This window comes from Equus asinus, chromosome 12 (assembly GCF_041296235.1).
Source record: "Equus asinus isolate D_3611 breed Donkey chromosome 12, EquAss-T2T_v2, whole genome shotgun sequence".
In the NCBI taxonomy this organism is placed as follows: domain Eukaryota; kingdom Metazoa; phylum Chordata; class Mammalia; order Perissodactyla; family Equidae; genus Equus; species Equus asinus.
The window spans coordinates 27,259,615-27,274,744 of record NC_091801.1 but is presented as its reverse complement, the minus strand read 5'-3'; the positions used below and the strand labels follow the sequence as shown (position 1 = coordinate 27,274,744).

The following is a 15,130-nucleotide window of genomic DNA, read 5'->3' as shown; positions in this document are numbered from 1 at the left end:
AAAAAGAAATTGGGAAACCATTTATAAATCAGGCCAAAGCCTAGAAAAATGTCTTCTTAAGCAACTTTAACAAACAGATAAAGAACGAAATAAAATACATGGCCAATCATTTTTAAAAATGTAGTTTCTTTGAAATCAAAGGATATACTTACTTAGTGGTACAACCTTCAAACATTCCAGTGTTTATTAAAAGTGGGCACACAATAGTGGTTTTGATCCCCATTTGTTTCTGAGCGACTGTTTCTGCAAACACAGCTTCAGCAAATCCAAAGGCTGCAAATTTACTTGCACAATAATCTGAAAAAGACAAACAATGCTAATGTATATTCTAACGTCTTTAAATGGCATTACATTAAGGTTTTCTCGAAACACTCATACTGACAGAGACTGGGACAACATCTCAGGTTCTTATTTTGTATGATCTTGGTCTACTCCCACTGGAAGAAGAGTGAAATGAGTGGGAGAGAACATGGTCAGTTGATAACGACCAAGTGGACTCAAGAGAAGCAGGGTTAGCACAGGAGAAACTGTGCTAGCTATTACACGGGGTACAAAAGGTGCATCCAGTCCCTGTCCCAAAGAGCTTCAACCCAATCAGGGCAGGAAGACACACAAAAGAAGAAGCAAAATAATAAGTGATGTAGGAGTCTCAGCAAGAGAGATCAGTGTGGGTTGTGATACTTGGATCAAGTTTTCTTCCAACTATAACTCTTTCTCCTACTTCTAGAAGAAAAAGAAAGGACTCAGTAGCTTCAACATCAACTTCTTAAATATCTTGAAAATGCAGGGGTAGTGGAAAGCGGCATTTATGTTAGTTTGGAGCTTTCTATCTTCAGACACTCTCACTTCAAGTAAACACCTGAATATTCAATTCACTGAATGGCCAAGTTTGGAGAAGAAAAGGCATTTAGGTAGACTTATTCTTTCCTTTGCCTCACACAGTCAGAGGCATACTTAGTACTCTGTTAAGGAGTAGCTACTACAACTGGCAAGAACCAGGCTACAAGTGCCAGGCATGGGGTTGACGGGCCCTGCTCTTTCCAAGACAGTGGGTAAGATGATAGAGGGAGGAAAGGGGAGAGAAGGGGTCCTGAGCAGCTTCAAGGATCGTCTGAGTCATTTGGCATAAATGCAGCTAACTGAGCCCCTCAACCCCTGAGATTCGGATGAACAGACATGGCCCAGGATCCAGGGAACCTGCATTCTAAATAGCACCCCTAGTGGTCTGATGCACAGGAGCCCCACGCTGTGCAAATTACAAAAGGCTGACACTTCACTGGGGGTGGGAGAGTCTTGTATCTGAAGATAGAAATACTATGTCAGAAAAAGGATTAATAGGAGCTGTAAATACACCTGTATTATTTTAAAGCCCCATGACTCATCAGACATATGAGAGAGAGGTAATAAAAAGAATTCTAAGAAAGATAGAGGAAGGGAAGTCTAGGGTACAGGGAGATGTGTACAGACTGGTAATATTTTGGGTGACTGGTGGTTCTGAAAAACCTATCCACATAACTGAGATGAACTATGCTTAGACTAGTGTTGTGAATGTTGAACTATGCTGCTCAGCTCAAAAGCATTAGGAAGTGCCTGATTAGCAAACTGGCCAATCTGTGATCCGAATGTTGCAGCTAGGGTTTCTGATGGATGAGTCTCAGGGATCTGCACAAGCCAGGACCCAGGGTGTTTGCTCCAAGGGACACCCTGGTAGGTACGGACAAGATTTCTGTTCGCCCTAGGGCCAGCTTCTGAGTGGGGCTGCCTTCACCGAAGATCTTCGTGTTTCTCTTTGTCCCCTCCCCACTGCTAACGTCAAGTCAGTTGCAAAGGAGATGGAAATGACAACCACTTTCGGTAAGTCTTTAACCAGCAAAAAAGCAAAGAAGTTAATTTTAGGTTTCCTGGGGTCAAGAAACTTTCTCCAAACTCACAGCAGGGGTTTCCGCTCTACCTACTGAAAATTCAGAAAGCATAGTGGTCCTTCCACCATCCTGATAAAGAGTGCTAGGTGAATTTTGGAGGACAGTGGCTATGCTAATCACTTGTATCAAAAATTTATCAGTAAAGCCTCTCTCTCTTTTTTTAAACCAAGGGGATTGCATAAAACCTAATGATTCCCAAGTGCATAGTTCAAATTCATCTATGTATACCTGATGGGCAGTTTTGCTGCACAATGAAGTTTTCAATAACTTACCTCATTGAATGTACTTCTTAATTTACTATCCTTTATCATCAGTACATCAAGTTAATGCTGATTCTTCAGAACTATCATGTAAGTTAAAATTCTAAGACATTTTTACAATTGCAAAATATTAAATTTCTCTTACCTGCCAGTCCATTTACTCCAGTTAATCCAGCTGAACTTGAAATGCAAACCAAATGTCCATGGTCATTTGCAATCATAGCAGGTAGAAAGGCTTTATAAGTCTAAGAAGAGCAAAGTAAAACTTTTAACATTTTACACCACATTCCATATTTTTTTTAGATGTTTATATGATCATTTTGATTAAAAAAATTTTAAGCTCATAAAAATACCTGAAGACACTGGGATATGAAAACAAACATCTGGCAAGTAATCATCTTAACTTGTTTAACTTATTAAATCAATATTTGCCTGGTGGCAATTCCAATATTATTAAAAATAATTTATTTAGACATATTTTGCTCACATTTGACTTTTAAAAACACAATATTAAGACAATAATTGAAGCAGTATAGGAAAATCTTAGTTGTGGCAGTCACAGTCCAGAAAGGAAAGGATATGATTATTTAGACTATAATCAAGGATATGGTTATTTAGATTTATATTTCCTTTTTTTCCTCCTTGGATCATATTTGAATTTCAAGTGTTTCCTGAACATTGTTCACAGGACTTGCTGCTCTTGGCTTCAGTTTAAAAGTATCACTTGGTTCTTAAATTCATCTCTACTTCTTTGAATAATGGTTTCTTATTTTTATTCCTCGTCATAAAAAAGAGTATCTGTTATGAAGAGGGGGCATGTACTGGGTCTCAGTCTATAGAACACCTCCACCTTCACTGTGGGATCTGGAGAAAGAAGGTAAAGGAGAAAGGAGCTTTGGGAGAAGATATATTTTGCAACAAAAAAATAATCAAAGATGAATAACTGCACACTCATATGACATAAGTTTATATTTCATATTTCTTTTCAAATATGAATAATATTGATGTAAGAAAATTTTATATATTGAGGTATATGGGAAAGCCATCTTTGTTTAAACTTGATTTGGCCTAAATTTTATTTAAACCAAAGAAGCCTGACTTATGGCCTATGAAACATTCATTGTACGTCTGCTTTAATCATTATCCCCAAGGAAACAATGTACTTTTTGAAGACAAGAATTGATGCCTCCCTTCTTATGACTCAGTAGTTTTTGAAGATAAGTTTCCCTTTCCACACACCAGGGTCATATTGACCTGCTGTGTACGTGCTGACTTGTAACAAAATATCTCCTTAAATCCTTGAAAGAATACACTCCTGTCACGCTTGATGTACATCTCTTTGTTAGGAAATGGTATATAATGATGCTGAAAACCATTCTTTGCAGCACTATGTTCCCTTGCAAAGGCTGCACTCCCAGGCTATAGTCCTCAGCTTGGCTGGAATAAAACTCCCTGCTATAGAATGACAATTGATTATTTACATTGACAATATGAATAAATATGAGAAAAGGGATCTCCTATAAAACTCAAACAACCTTTGTTTGTCTGCATTGCAGTGAGTTTGAGAGAGAAACTAACATGTAGACAGAGCTAGAAAATCAAAACCAGCAAACAGTGCAGCATAATAAAAACAACTTGAGTTTCGATAGTCTGCAGTGGTCACTTCCTTTCTCCACGGGGACACTCCGCTTGGGAGCATGGTCACCATGAGCTCCCTGACCCACTAGCAATTAAATGCCCATTCCATGCAGGGGCTCAAAGAGTGTATGCAAACTTGCCCAGAAGGAGCATATAGGGTGAGAAGAGGGGAGGGGATGACAAGGGCCAGAGAAATGCCAGCACTTCAGGAACAACTAGAAGAGAGAGGAAAAGAAGAGAAAGGGGAGACCATGAAGGAGACTGGAGAAAAACAGAGAGATGGGAAAAGAACACTAAAGCTACAAGAGTGGAGACCTTTAAGGAGATCATGTCTTTATCTTCATCCTGACCACATATGCTAATGAAGAAGGACCTTTGGGACAAGACAAGAGAAATCACTTGCAGTAGTTCCTGAAGGAACATCGTGGCCACTTAGTTCTGAATCTTTCCATCTTTCGCCAAAAACTAGATGGAACACCAAGAATGCCACCATTACACTAATGGCACCATTATACTTTTGGTGAAACTAGGGGACAGAAAACTGACAAACTCCAAATAATATGTAAAGGTGGGTCAAAGGAGAGCTGGGCAGGAAGTCCATCTGGAGAGAGGTGAGGAGAATGGAGGGGGATCTCAGAAATCTCCAGCAAAGACACTCTCCCAGAAGGAGAGAGCTTGCCCAGGGAAGGATGAGCTGTGAACAAGGCAGAATGAAATGGGCCCAAGGGCTGGGAGGGGCAGAACGAGAAGTGCGTGGTGTGGGGAGGCCTGACATGACTGGTCTCAGCAAAGGCTGGGGAAATGCAACTTCTGAAAGTAGGCACATCATCTTAGAAGTCAGGGGCCGTGCCACTCACGTCTGCAGCACGTAGTCACCAAGTTTGACTGGTAAAAACTCTCCTTTCCCTGGTTAGGTCTTCGTTTGCCCAGAACAGACCTGATGAATGCTTGCTTATTAATGATGCCTCCTTTCACTTTCAAAAGAGTTCCAGCTTAGGCAAGTGATAAGGTCACCCTGGTCATGTCTAAGTGCAATCACTTGCTGTGTAGCTTTGAGCAAATCTTTTAACTTATGTGATCCCTTATCTCACTGAGCTGTTTTAGGGATTATACATGAGGTGCTTAGGATAGTACCCGACATAGGCTGGCCATCAATAAATGACCACAAGGACAGTTGTGTCTTTGTAGGATTCCCTGAACAGAGGCCCTGGGAGGTGTAGGTTAAGTAGGATCAGGAGAGGATGTCTGAGTAGACCAGGACAAATCTAAAACTGAGAAGTCTGTGCTTTACTTAGAGGCTGTTATTATTGTAAGAGAACAAGAGGAAGGTACTTCTAAATGTCAGAGTAACTTTATATTTATTATGAGAAGAAAAAATAATTACCCATAAATGTGCTTTGAAATTCACATCAAAAGACTTTTCTATAAGCTCATCCGGGCAGTCGAGGAAGTTTTTGCCAGTTACGATTCCAGCATTGTTGATGAGGATGGAAATGTCACCAACTTCTCTCTTAACCTGAATCGAACAGCAAGAGCAACACCGCACATGCAGTAATTCCTCATAGGATCTAGGTTTAATTTTTGCCACAGTTTTATACGCTTCTTAGCCTTGTTAACGCAGATTGAGTTTATGCACTCTAAAAACAAAGTATGTCTTATTTCTTTCGCTGAGTTTACAGCGCACCAGTGATCCCAGTCTGATGCCATTCCTCTCATTTCCTCCCCTTCTTATGATGGTGCCAACGCTGCAATGTTACTTTCCTTCTACAGTTAAAGCTATTCTTATACTCAGCGATTAGTAATTTTGTTCTATGCTGTGTATAACTAGTACATAATTTTAACCATTGCAATGGGACGTAAGATATTAGATCTATGTCATAAATCAAGACCTGGCACACACTGACATGGGGGTGGAGCAGGGAGAGAGTGGAGGAAGTATGATATTCAGATTCATGTTTTAAACACACAGTGTAGCTCAGCACCCATCTGTCCTGTTTTCATCAACTGTCTGGTGGGCATATGAATAAAGAGAAACCGCATTAAATTGGAGTCAGGAGGCCAAAAGGGGGAGCTTTCATGCCTTAGGTTGATAGCAGAGCCCAACAAGAAGAAGAAAGACTCCCTCTTCTTGACCAGCAAGCTCAGCCAGTGAGAGACTTAACTCAGTCAACGAGAAGCCACGACACCTCGACCTCTGTTTACTTCAGCCCCGCCAACTTCCTCCTCCCCTCGATAAAAGAGTTTCTCCTTCCTTGCTGCTCTGGGACTTGCATGCGGCTCACTGTGGTTGCGGACCTTGAACTGCAATTTTTTGCCGATCTCAGATGAATGCATTTTTTCTGGAGAAATAACTAGCTGTCTATTTGTTTAAGGTCAACACTTAGGCGGCCTGTAAGGGGATCCAGAGAAGACCCCCGAAGACTCTGAGGACGGTGAGCAAACAGGTGTGGTACCCACAACAGAGCCCACTGAGCCCGCTGCTTTTCTCACCAACTTCACAGTTTGAGGGTGAGTCTTTCTCCTGGATCCGAGCTTCTGTCCTCTGTGTGTTTGAAGCTCTCTAGGTTTCATCGGTTATCTATTTTAAGGCTTCGTCTTTTTCTGGTTAAGGCCTTGTTTGTCTGTGTGTACTCAGGTGGCACTTCAGCCTGACTCATCGAATCAGGCTGTTCCTTGGAACTGTGCTAGCCTTCGGTCTGATTCCTTTTGTTTGTTTGCTGAGGAAGATTCGCCCTAAGCTAACATCCACTGCCAATTTTCCTCTTTTTGTTTGTCAGCTGCCACCATAGCATGGACACAAATAGACGAGTGGTGTAGGTCCGTGCCCAGGAACCGAAGCCAGGCCACTGAAGTAGAGTGCCTAGAACTTAACCAGTAGGCCACTGGGGCTGGCCCTGATTCCTTTTGGAACTGGAGTGTTTCTACTGAAGCGGTGCTGGCCTTCAGTCCGACCTTCGGACAGTCCGTTGGAGCTGCGCAGGCCCGCCTCCCTTGGAAGCAGACTGTTCCTCGGAGATGCAGCGATCAACTTTCTGTCTGATTCCACTTGGACTCAGACTGTTCTTTGGAACTGTGTCAAGTCAACCCTCAGGCCACCTTACTGAAATCGGACTGTTCTATTGGAACTGGCTAGTGTGAAGCCTGCAGGCTGTTTGAGCTGGTCAAGCTGTTTGAGCTGTTTGAGCTGTTTAGGCTGTTTGAGAATTATTCCTCTGCTCTAAAAAAAGCCCTAGGAAATGAGATCCCAGTTATCTAAATATTTTGAGCCCCGCCCTGCCTCTGGCACAGAGACCCTGGCTGATTTTATGGTCACAAACTGTGGTCATTCCTCATGCGCATTTCCAACTAAATGGACTGACTTGACCAAAAGTAATTCAGAATAAGAATGGCCAATTTGGGAAACTTCGGAACTCCCCAAACTTACTTTTCTTAAAGCCGAACTGGACAACCCTAGCTCTGTAATTTCCAAAGCTGAATGGAACGCCTATATTGACTGGTATCTTCAGGCTTCCAAACAGTACCAGGAGTCTCAAATTCCCTGTTTGCAAAATAAAATTTTAAGGTCGGCTGAGGCAAACAAACGGTTAAAGAAAGATAAAATGGTTTCTGAAGTCTCACATTCCTCTTTCTTGGCTTCTTCATCTAAGGCTCCGCCTCGGGAACCATCTTCCTCCTTCCTTTCTGTACAGTCCACACCTCCGCTATACTCTCAGTCACGCCATACTAACACTCTCACTGAACTTCCCCTTTTTGTGGAACCGCTCGCATTCCTTCTTCCTCTGAACCTATCAGAACCTGTCCCTTTAAAATTAAGCCTTCTGAGGATCCAAAGGCTAAACCCTTATGTAATCCCTGGACTAAAGCCTAACTGCGAGCCACAGTCAAAGATTTTTCCAAAGCTCCCTACGAGCCTCACAAATTTGCTGAAGAATTTAGTATGGTCATTTAACTTGGTTTCTTATCAACTTGGTTTCTCTAACTTATAGCAGCTAGTTCATATGCTTGTCAGTGAAGGCCAGGCCCACTAGATGTGAAAACTGCCAATTGAGAAAATCCTACAAGGTCTCTTGAATTACAACCAGGAAACCAACCCTCGGACCTGTTGTATGATCAGGCTCAGGCAATAGCTAGACAACTTCATTGGGAAATTCCTAAGGCTTTCCCAAAGCTTGTTGATTGGAACAAAATTCAGGCTTGTGTTGGGGCCATGCCGTGGTGTAGTGGTTAAGTTTGGCACACACCACTTTGGTGGCCCAGGTTTGCAGGTTTGGATCCCGGGCATGGACCTATACCACTTGTCAGCCATGCTGTGGTGGCAGCTCATATATAAAATAGACAAAGATTGGCATTAATGTTAGCTCAGGGTTAATCTTCCTCAAGCCAAAAAAAAAAAAAGAAGAACAAGAAGAAGATTGGCAATAGACGTTAGCTCAGGGCAAATCTTCCCCAGGAAAACAAAACAAAACAAATTCAGGTTTGTGCACAAAAACCTGATGAACCTGTTCATGACTGTTATAATTGACTCCAGATTGTTTTTAAAGAAAATTCTGGTCTTCCTTCAGACGCTGATTCCACCTGGGTAGCTTTTAACTCTGTGTTTATCAATGGGCTGACCTGGGATCTTTCCCTTCCAGTAAAAAGGACCAGGATATAATGGGAAACTGTGTCCACTGCAGATTTAGTTAATCTGGCAAACCAACTCTCTCACACTCTAGATGAGTCACCTGAAGAAAGACGGCTAAAATTCTTAGTCTTCACCTCCAGCAAATGACGGCCCCTAAATGAAACCAAAAACCTAGTCTCTGTTATTATTGCAAAGAACCAGAATATTGGAAAAGAGATTGTTACAAATTTAAACACTTCAGGTGCCTTCAGCCCTCTAACCAGCCTTTCCAATGTCCTACAAATTGCCAATGACAGGGATCCAAGGAACTACAGGTGTTCTTTGCAATCCTCCTTCTTATTTGGCTTGGAGAAACATTTCTCCAGATTGACGATCAATCCCTTTCTGTCCTAAGTGACACTGGAGCCACCCTCTTGAGGTTCAACCTCACTACTATAAAGCAGCCCTGCCTCAGAGTACTACGACAGTTCAAATAGTGGGGATCTCTAACAAACCTCCAAAGCTTCCTGTCTCTGAACCTATTCCCATTTGTTGAGGCCCTATGAGAGACATACACCCTTATTTCCTAAGTCCCTTCACCTCTATTCATCTTTTAGGCTGAGACTTCTTGGAAAAGTATCATGCCAGAATTTCTTTCTCCCAAAAGGGGAAAATAAGTCTAGAATTTGACAGTAGTTATCAAAATGGCCAACCAGGTGAATTAAATGACACTTTGACATCTTTTATTTGCGCTGCCCCTGACAGTGCTAGCGTTGATTCTGGAAACACGGATCATTTGTCCCTATTGAATCAGCTGCCACCCTCCTTATGGGCAAAATCTCCAAATGATATCAGTAAAATTCACAGCACACCTCCCCTCAAGATTCAAAAAGATCCCTCAAAACCTCCCCCCAGGATTAATTAGTACCCTATAAGTAAAGAGACCCTTCAAGATGGAAAGCCCATAAAAGAGGATTACTAAGGCTCAAGGCCTTATTATCCCTTGTACTAGCCCCTGTAACACTGTATTTTACCTGTGAGAAAACCCAACAGCCAAAGGCAGAGGTTTGTCCAGGACCTCCAAGCAATAAACTACACTGTTAGCCCTCACCTCTGTTGTTCCAAACCCTCACATGCTCCTAACATCCGTTCCCACTGGGAGCAAACTCTCTATGCCAGTTGATTTACATAGTACATTCTTTAGCATCCTAGTTGATGAAGCTAGTCAATACCTTTTTGTCTTCACTTGGGAAGGAAAACAATTCACCAGACAGCAGTGTATGCTGAAGAGAAGCGAAAACTTCAGCAGAGTTTCAATGAAAGCCCTTCTTACTTCTCACAAATCCTGGAGGCTGATCTGGATGATATAAGCTCCCCAGAGGTTCTACTTTGTTAGAATATGTGGATGATATGCTTCCTTGCTCTCCCTCACAAGTCTCCTCATAGGAAGACAGCAGCCACTTGCTAAAGCTTTTAGCCTTAAAGGGACATAAAATCGCCAAGGGCAACTTGTAGTTTGCACAAACTCACGTTTGATATTTAACACCTCTGATATGAGAACAAGGGCTACCTTTAGATCCAGACAGGCTTCATGATGTCTTAAGTTTCCCGAAACCCAAAAATAAGAGCCAACTGCAAGATTTTCTCAGGCTAGTTGGTTATTGCCAAAACTGGATTCCAAATTTCTCTCTTCTGGCCAATCCTCTGTATATTTTACTAAAGAACAACAACCCCGATCCAATTTTATGGGAAGAATAGGATGACATAGCCTTTAAGGCCTTAAGAGAGTTTGATGAACCCACCTGTCCTTGGACATCTGAATAATCAGACTCCCTTTTTCCTTTTTGCATATGCAAGGACTTTCCAATGTGATAGGGCTGCTCGTTGGAGGCTGGTCTGGTTCCTTTCTTCTCACTGCATTGGTGAATTATGGGAGCCACAAAAAAAGTGGCCCAGGAGTGTGATGTCTGGAGTAGTCATGCCAATGTGAGGACAGAGAAATCCTTATGAGGGAAAGGAGGCAGCCACCAAACAAGCATAGCCTCTCTGAACGAAGGAAACCCTTACCATTGGCATATTGGAGCTGTGGTTTCCTGAAGGTGTTCTTTATCTGCGAATCTGTATCATCACCAAAGGAGTAACTGTGGTTAAGAGTCTTTAGGATGAATAAAATATTATGATTTTCTTATGACTGCTTAAGAGAAATACACATTCAAATGAAAGGCACTGTGGTAGGGTGGAAATGGCTGGATTTAAAGTCAGACCAAACATGGCTTCAAATCCTGGCTTAGTCATGTGCTAGGTCTGTGACCCTGAGCAGGTTATTTAATATCTCTGTGTCTCAGCTTTATCCTCAAAGAAGGGTGCTGCCACCTACCTCCTATACTATAATGGGGGCCAGCACAGTCAGTATAGCGTGGTGATTAGAGCACACACTGGGAGTTATCAGACTCAAGTCCCAGCTGTAGCTTTGCTGCTTGTTAGCTATGTTTCTTAGGTACGCTACTTACCTGCCTTAAGTCTTGGTTTCCTTATTTGTGAAATGGAGATAATAATGGGCTAGACTTTATAGGATTATGATATAATACAGAGTGCTTAGCAAGCTGTATTGCATACAGTGAGAACTCAAAAATCCTAATTCCCACTCCCAATATTTTTTTAAATTAAAGAGATATTGGAGACAGGCAAATTGGCACTGACAAAGGGAAATAGACAAAGAAACTGATGTATGTTAAAAGATTAACATGGAGTTCTTACTACCCGGCGAAACCAGTAAGCACTCAAGGTTTACCTCATCGGCCACCCTATACACTTCTTCTCTTTGACTGCAATCACAGGTGTAGGCATAAACTCTCGTGGCTCCAGCTGCCCGAGCCATCTCGCATGTCTCCTCGGTCCCCTCCTTGTTGATGTCCCAGAGAACAAGCACAGATCCAAGGCTGGCAAATTTGAGGGCTAGGAGCCTTCCGAGTCCACTCCCAGCACCTGTTATGAGCACTATTTCACCAGCAACGTTCTTCTGTGGCTTTGGGATTAAGGTAAAAACCATGTCCTCCAGAACACTAAACACTGATTTTCCTAAGAAAACGAACAAGTCCTTTGTTGAGTTCAGGTCGGGCGCCATATTCTGGCTGACACCTATAAAGAAAGATAAGACTCTTATAAAGACCTAGGTGTCCATTCCTTCCGGGTTGCCTACTACATGGAGCTCATACTTTCTGAAACAGTGAAGCCAACTGAGAAGCATGATTTAAACATTTCTCTTGGTAGCTGACTCTGACCTTACACAGGGGAGGGAACCCACAGGAAAGGTATCTTAGCCAACTTTCATTCACAGCACCAAGCTCGATACACACCTGCATGCCTGCTGGGCATTGGGCGTGACAGAAATGTTCATTAACCCGGAACTGAAAGCATATCCAAATTTAAGCCAAGGAGAAGTCCACTGTTTTCACAGTTAACCATTCTTCACAATGACCACGAGTCCTGTTGATTTTATGTTCAAAATCTTGACTACATCATAATGTTTATGGGACGACTACTATCTTTCTGGTTTTATTTTTATCTCCTTTTGGATTTGTTTTCTAATTTGCACTGTGTCACTATTGAAAATCTGAGATTCAAGAGGAAAATGTAAAATCCTATTTGTATAACGTATTTGAAGAGGAATAATTAGTTGTTCTAAACCTTTTCTGATAGATTCGCTGTCGGCACAGGATACCCCTTCCCCAGGCTCTTTTGTCTCCGTGCCACATTATTTACCACTCGGCCCTGTGATTGTAGGATGTTGGTTAGAGAGAGACCTGGATTCCTGTCCTGCCCTGCCCCTGTCTAGCTGTGGAGCCTTGGGCAGGCTGTGGAGTCTCTCTGAGCCTCAGTCGGTCTCCTCATCTCTACTAGTCCTGTGGCACAGGGTGGTTTTGCAGATAAAATAAGAATGTATGTTACATGCTTGACCACAATGCTGGCTCACAGGAAGCACTTTGCAAATCTTACCATGGTTCTCAGATTCATACCGCTGCTCACCAAGAAGTCACTCAATAGGTTTGCTGAATGAATAAAAGGCCTCCCCTTGACAAACTCATACAGGGCTCACTGCTTACATCTTGCTATCAGTTACTCACACTTTAGAGAGAATGAATTTATAAGATGCTTTACTAACAACCAGTTGAGAAAGAATGGAAGGTCTTATTTCTTCCAGGATGAGAAGACATGTTTAGTGGAGGGCATACTGTGCTGGGGACAGGGAGCTTCCCTGAACGGGGTGTCCAATTGAGAGGCACAGATGAGGGCAGGAGACGTTCTTCATTAAAGAGTAGCAGGGGTCTACCCTGTGGCGGAGTGGTTAAAGTTTCCTGTGCTCCGCTTCAGTGGCCCTGGGTTCACAGGTTTGGATCCCGGGTGTGCACCTACTCCAGTCATCAGCCAGGCTGTGGCAGCATCCCACATACAAAGTAGAGGAAGACTGGCACAGGTGTTAGCTCAGGGCGACTCTTCCTCAAGCGAAAAAAGAGGAGGATTGGCAATGGATGATAGCTCAGGGTGAATCTTCCTCACAAAAAAAAAAAAACAAAAAAAAGAGTAGCTGGTCTTCACTTACTGTGCAGTTTGCTAAGGACAGACTAGTTACTATTAATGACTGCAGGTGGATAGATTATCTGCAGGAGGCCTTGGAGCATGGTCAAACCCTTAGGAAATTGTTGTGACCTAAACTGTCGTTTCTTGGTTCATTCTACAGATGGGACTGACTCATGTCTCAATATGATGGGACATGCCACTGTCTCAACGTTGGCATGATGCAAGACCTAGAACAAACGCATTGTTTACCCCTGTCTTGGCAGATGCTTACTAGATTCTTAAAAAGTTGGCATCCTGAGGTCTCCCTAGATTGGGGTTTAGGGTGTCTGCTGGGTATCCGCACAGGTAATGAGGACTAGGCATTAAAGTTTGAGCTGGAATTCTGGATCTGCCACTGACTTCTCTGCAATCTTGCTAAAAATTATTTACTCTCTGAGCCTCAGTTTCCTCCTTTAAACAGGGGGATTCTAGTAGAATGTACCAGTACTTATGGAATAGGGGAGGTGTGGAAGTAAAATGAGTTAACACAGGTAAAGTGTTAAGGAGTGTTAAATGGTCACTATACCGCGCATGGAACTACTAAGCAAGTTGGAAAAAAAAACAGGCCCTTCTTGCTCTAATACAGCCCTCTCCAGCATGCATGCATGCGTGGGGGTGGGGGTGGGGCAAGACGAGTTGGGCTGGATTTCAGCACCTGCCAGATTACACATCGTCTCCCCCTCTGCTCCAAATTCCCATAATGTGGAGGCCTTGCCGGAACAGTGCCAGGCACATAACGACAGCAAAATAAATATTAGCTAGAACTATGACTGGTGTTCCTGCTAGCGTATGAATGAATGATCCTTGGCTAAACCAATGACAGACGGTTACAGTAAGTATACTTACAAACAAGTGTAAATGTAAGGTTCAGTTTTACTGTATAGACTCTTCCTTACAGGTTACAGAGCATATTAAATTTAATCAGGCTGAAGACTTTTTTGGTGTCTCCATCCCATGGCCTAGCCGCTTAATCCAAAAACTGAACTAACTTGGTGCAATGTAAACAGGTGACGTCAGCTTCCCAGCAGTGGCAGGATGTTTACCCTGGGAAGGGGGGCAGGTAAGGGGCATGGGGCGAATTGGGGGCCGTGGGAAGCAAGAAAGAGATGCATTGAGCAGCAGAGAGCAGGGCGCTTGGGCAGAATGGACCAAAGAAGAAGAGCGGACCAGGGAGGCTCCCGCTCTGTGCTCCGGTGGGGAGGGAAGCTGGCAGCTCACCCCTCGGTGCTCGGCCGCGGCGGCCGCAGGGACGCTGCAGCCTGGCGCTCCCTCGGGCTCGCCCCGCGCCACCCGGCCTCGGTTTACCTGCCCGCGCTCACGCCCGCGGCCGGCCGGCCTCTCACCACCCGGGCCGCTGCGGGCCGGCGGGGTGCGGAGGCGCGGCGCGTCGGAGCCAGCCGGCGCCACCTCCTCCCCGAGCTGCTGCCCAGTGCCCGGGTCCGGACCTCGGCAACTCACCCCGGATACGCTGCCCTCGCTGCCCGCCGAGAAGCCGCGCTCGCCTGCCAAGGACACCGGGACCCTGGCTCGCCGCTGAGCGAGGTTCAAGGATTTATCCCAGCGTCCGCCGGAAACCTCGCCCAAGGGCCGCCGGCCGCGCCCCGCAGGGGTGGGGCCGCCCAGGTCCCGCGCCACGTGGGCCCGCGCTCCCTTCCTTTTTTGCCTCGGCCGCCACATTTGGAAGCTGCAAATTCGGTTGTGATGACTGGATGTGCACGCCGGGATTTCGAACATAAGAATCACGCGGGGACGTTTGAAAATCCTGATGCCCAGGCTGCACTCTGGATTATTAAATCAGAATTTCTGCGTTGGAAGGGGGCCCAGGTATCAGCATTTAAAAAGTTCCCCAGGTGTTTCCAAAGCATAGTCTTGAGGTTGGGAAACCTTGTGTTAGAGGGCAGACAGGTGGAGGCGTCGATGGGAAGCGGGAGTCAGGTCATGCCTCTGCAGCCTGCAGCGCAGGGCACGGGTGCGGAGCTCTCTTGCGGCGTCTGACTGCCCTACTTGGGATCTTGGTCAGTTGCCTCCCGGTGTAGGTAAAGGGTCGGGAGGTGCGGGCGGGGGTGGGTGCCACGCTGGCAGGAGGTAGA

General features: G+C 44.3%; 1 protein-coding gene across 6 annotated transcripts in view; it reads right to left on the bottom strand.

Annotated features, from left to right (window-relative positions):
* Positions 1-14,774, bottom strand: part of SDR16C5 (short chain dehydrogenase/reductase family 16C member 5) — a 28,971-nt gene extending 14,197 nt beyond the window's left edge. For 4 of the 6 annotated variants that reach the window (XR_011493200.1, XM_070481229.1, XM_070481231.1 and 1 more), the window contains exons 1-5: positions 14,499-14,735; positions 11,215-11,561; positions 5,205-5,336; positions 2,328-2,427; positions 153-297 (exon numbers count right to left, since the gene is read on the bottom strand). Coding sequence is in view for 5 of the 6 variants with exons in the window: in XM_070481229.1 (XP_070337330.1) it covers positions 153-297; positions 2,328-2,427; positions 5,205-5,336; positions 11,215-11,547 (710 nt within the window). In the remaining variant the exon portion in view is untranslated. Of the gene's footprint in view, positions 1-152; positions 298-2,327; positions 2,428-5,204; positions 5,337-11,214; positions 11,562-14,498 lie in introns of all 6 variants that reach the window. The other 2 variants (XM_070481230.1, XM_070481232.1) reach the window with 2 other exon arrangements.
* Between the last annotated feature and the right edge of the window lie 356 nt (positions 14,775-15,130).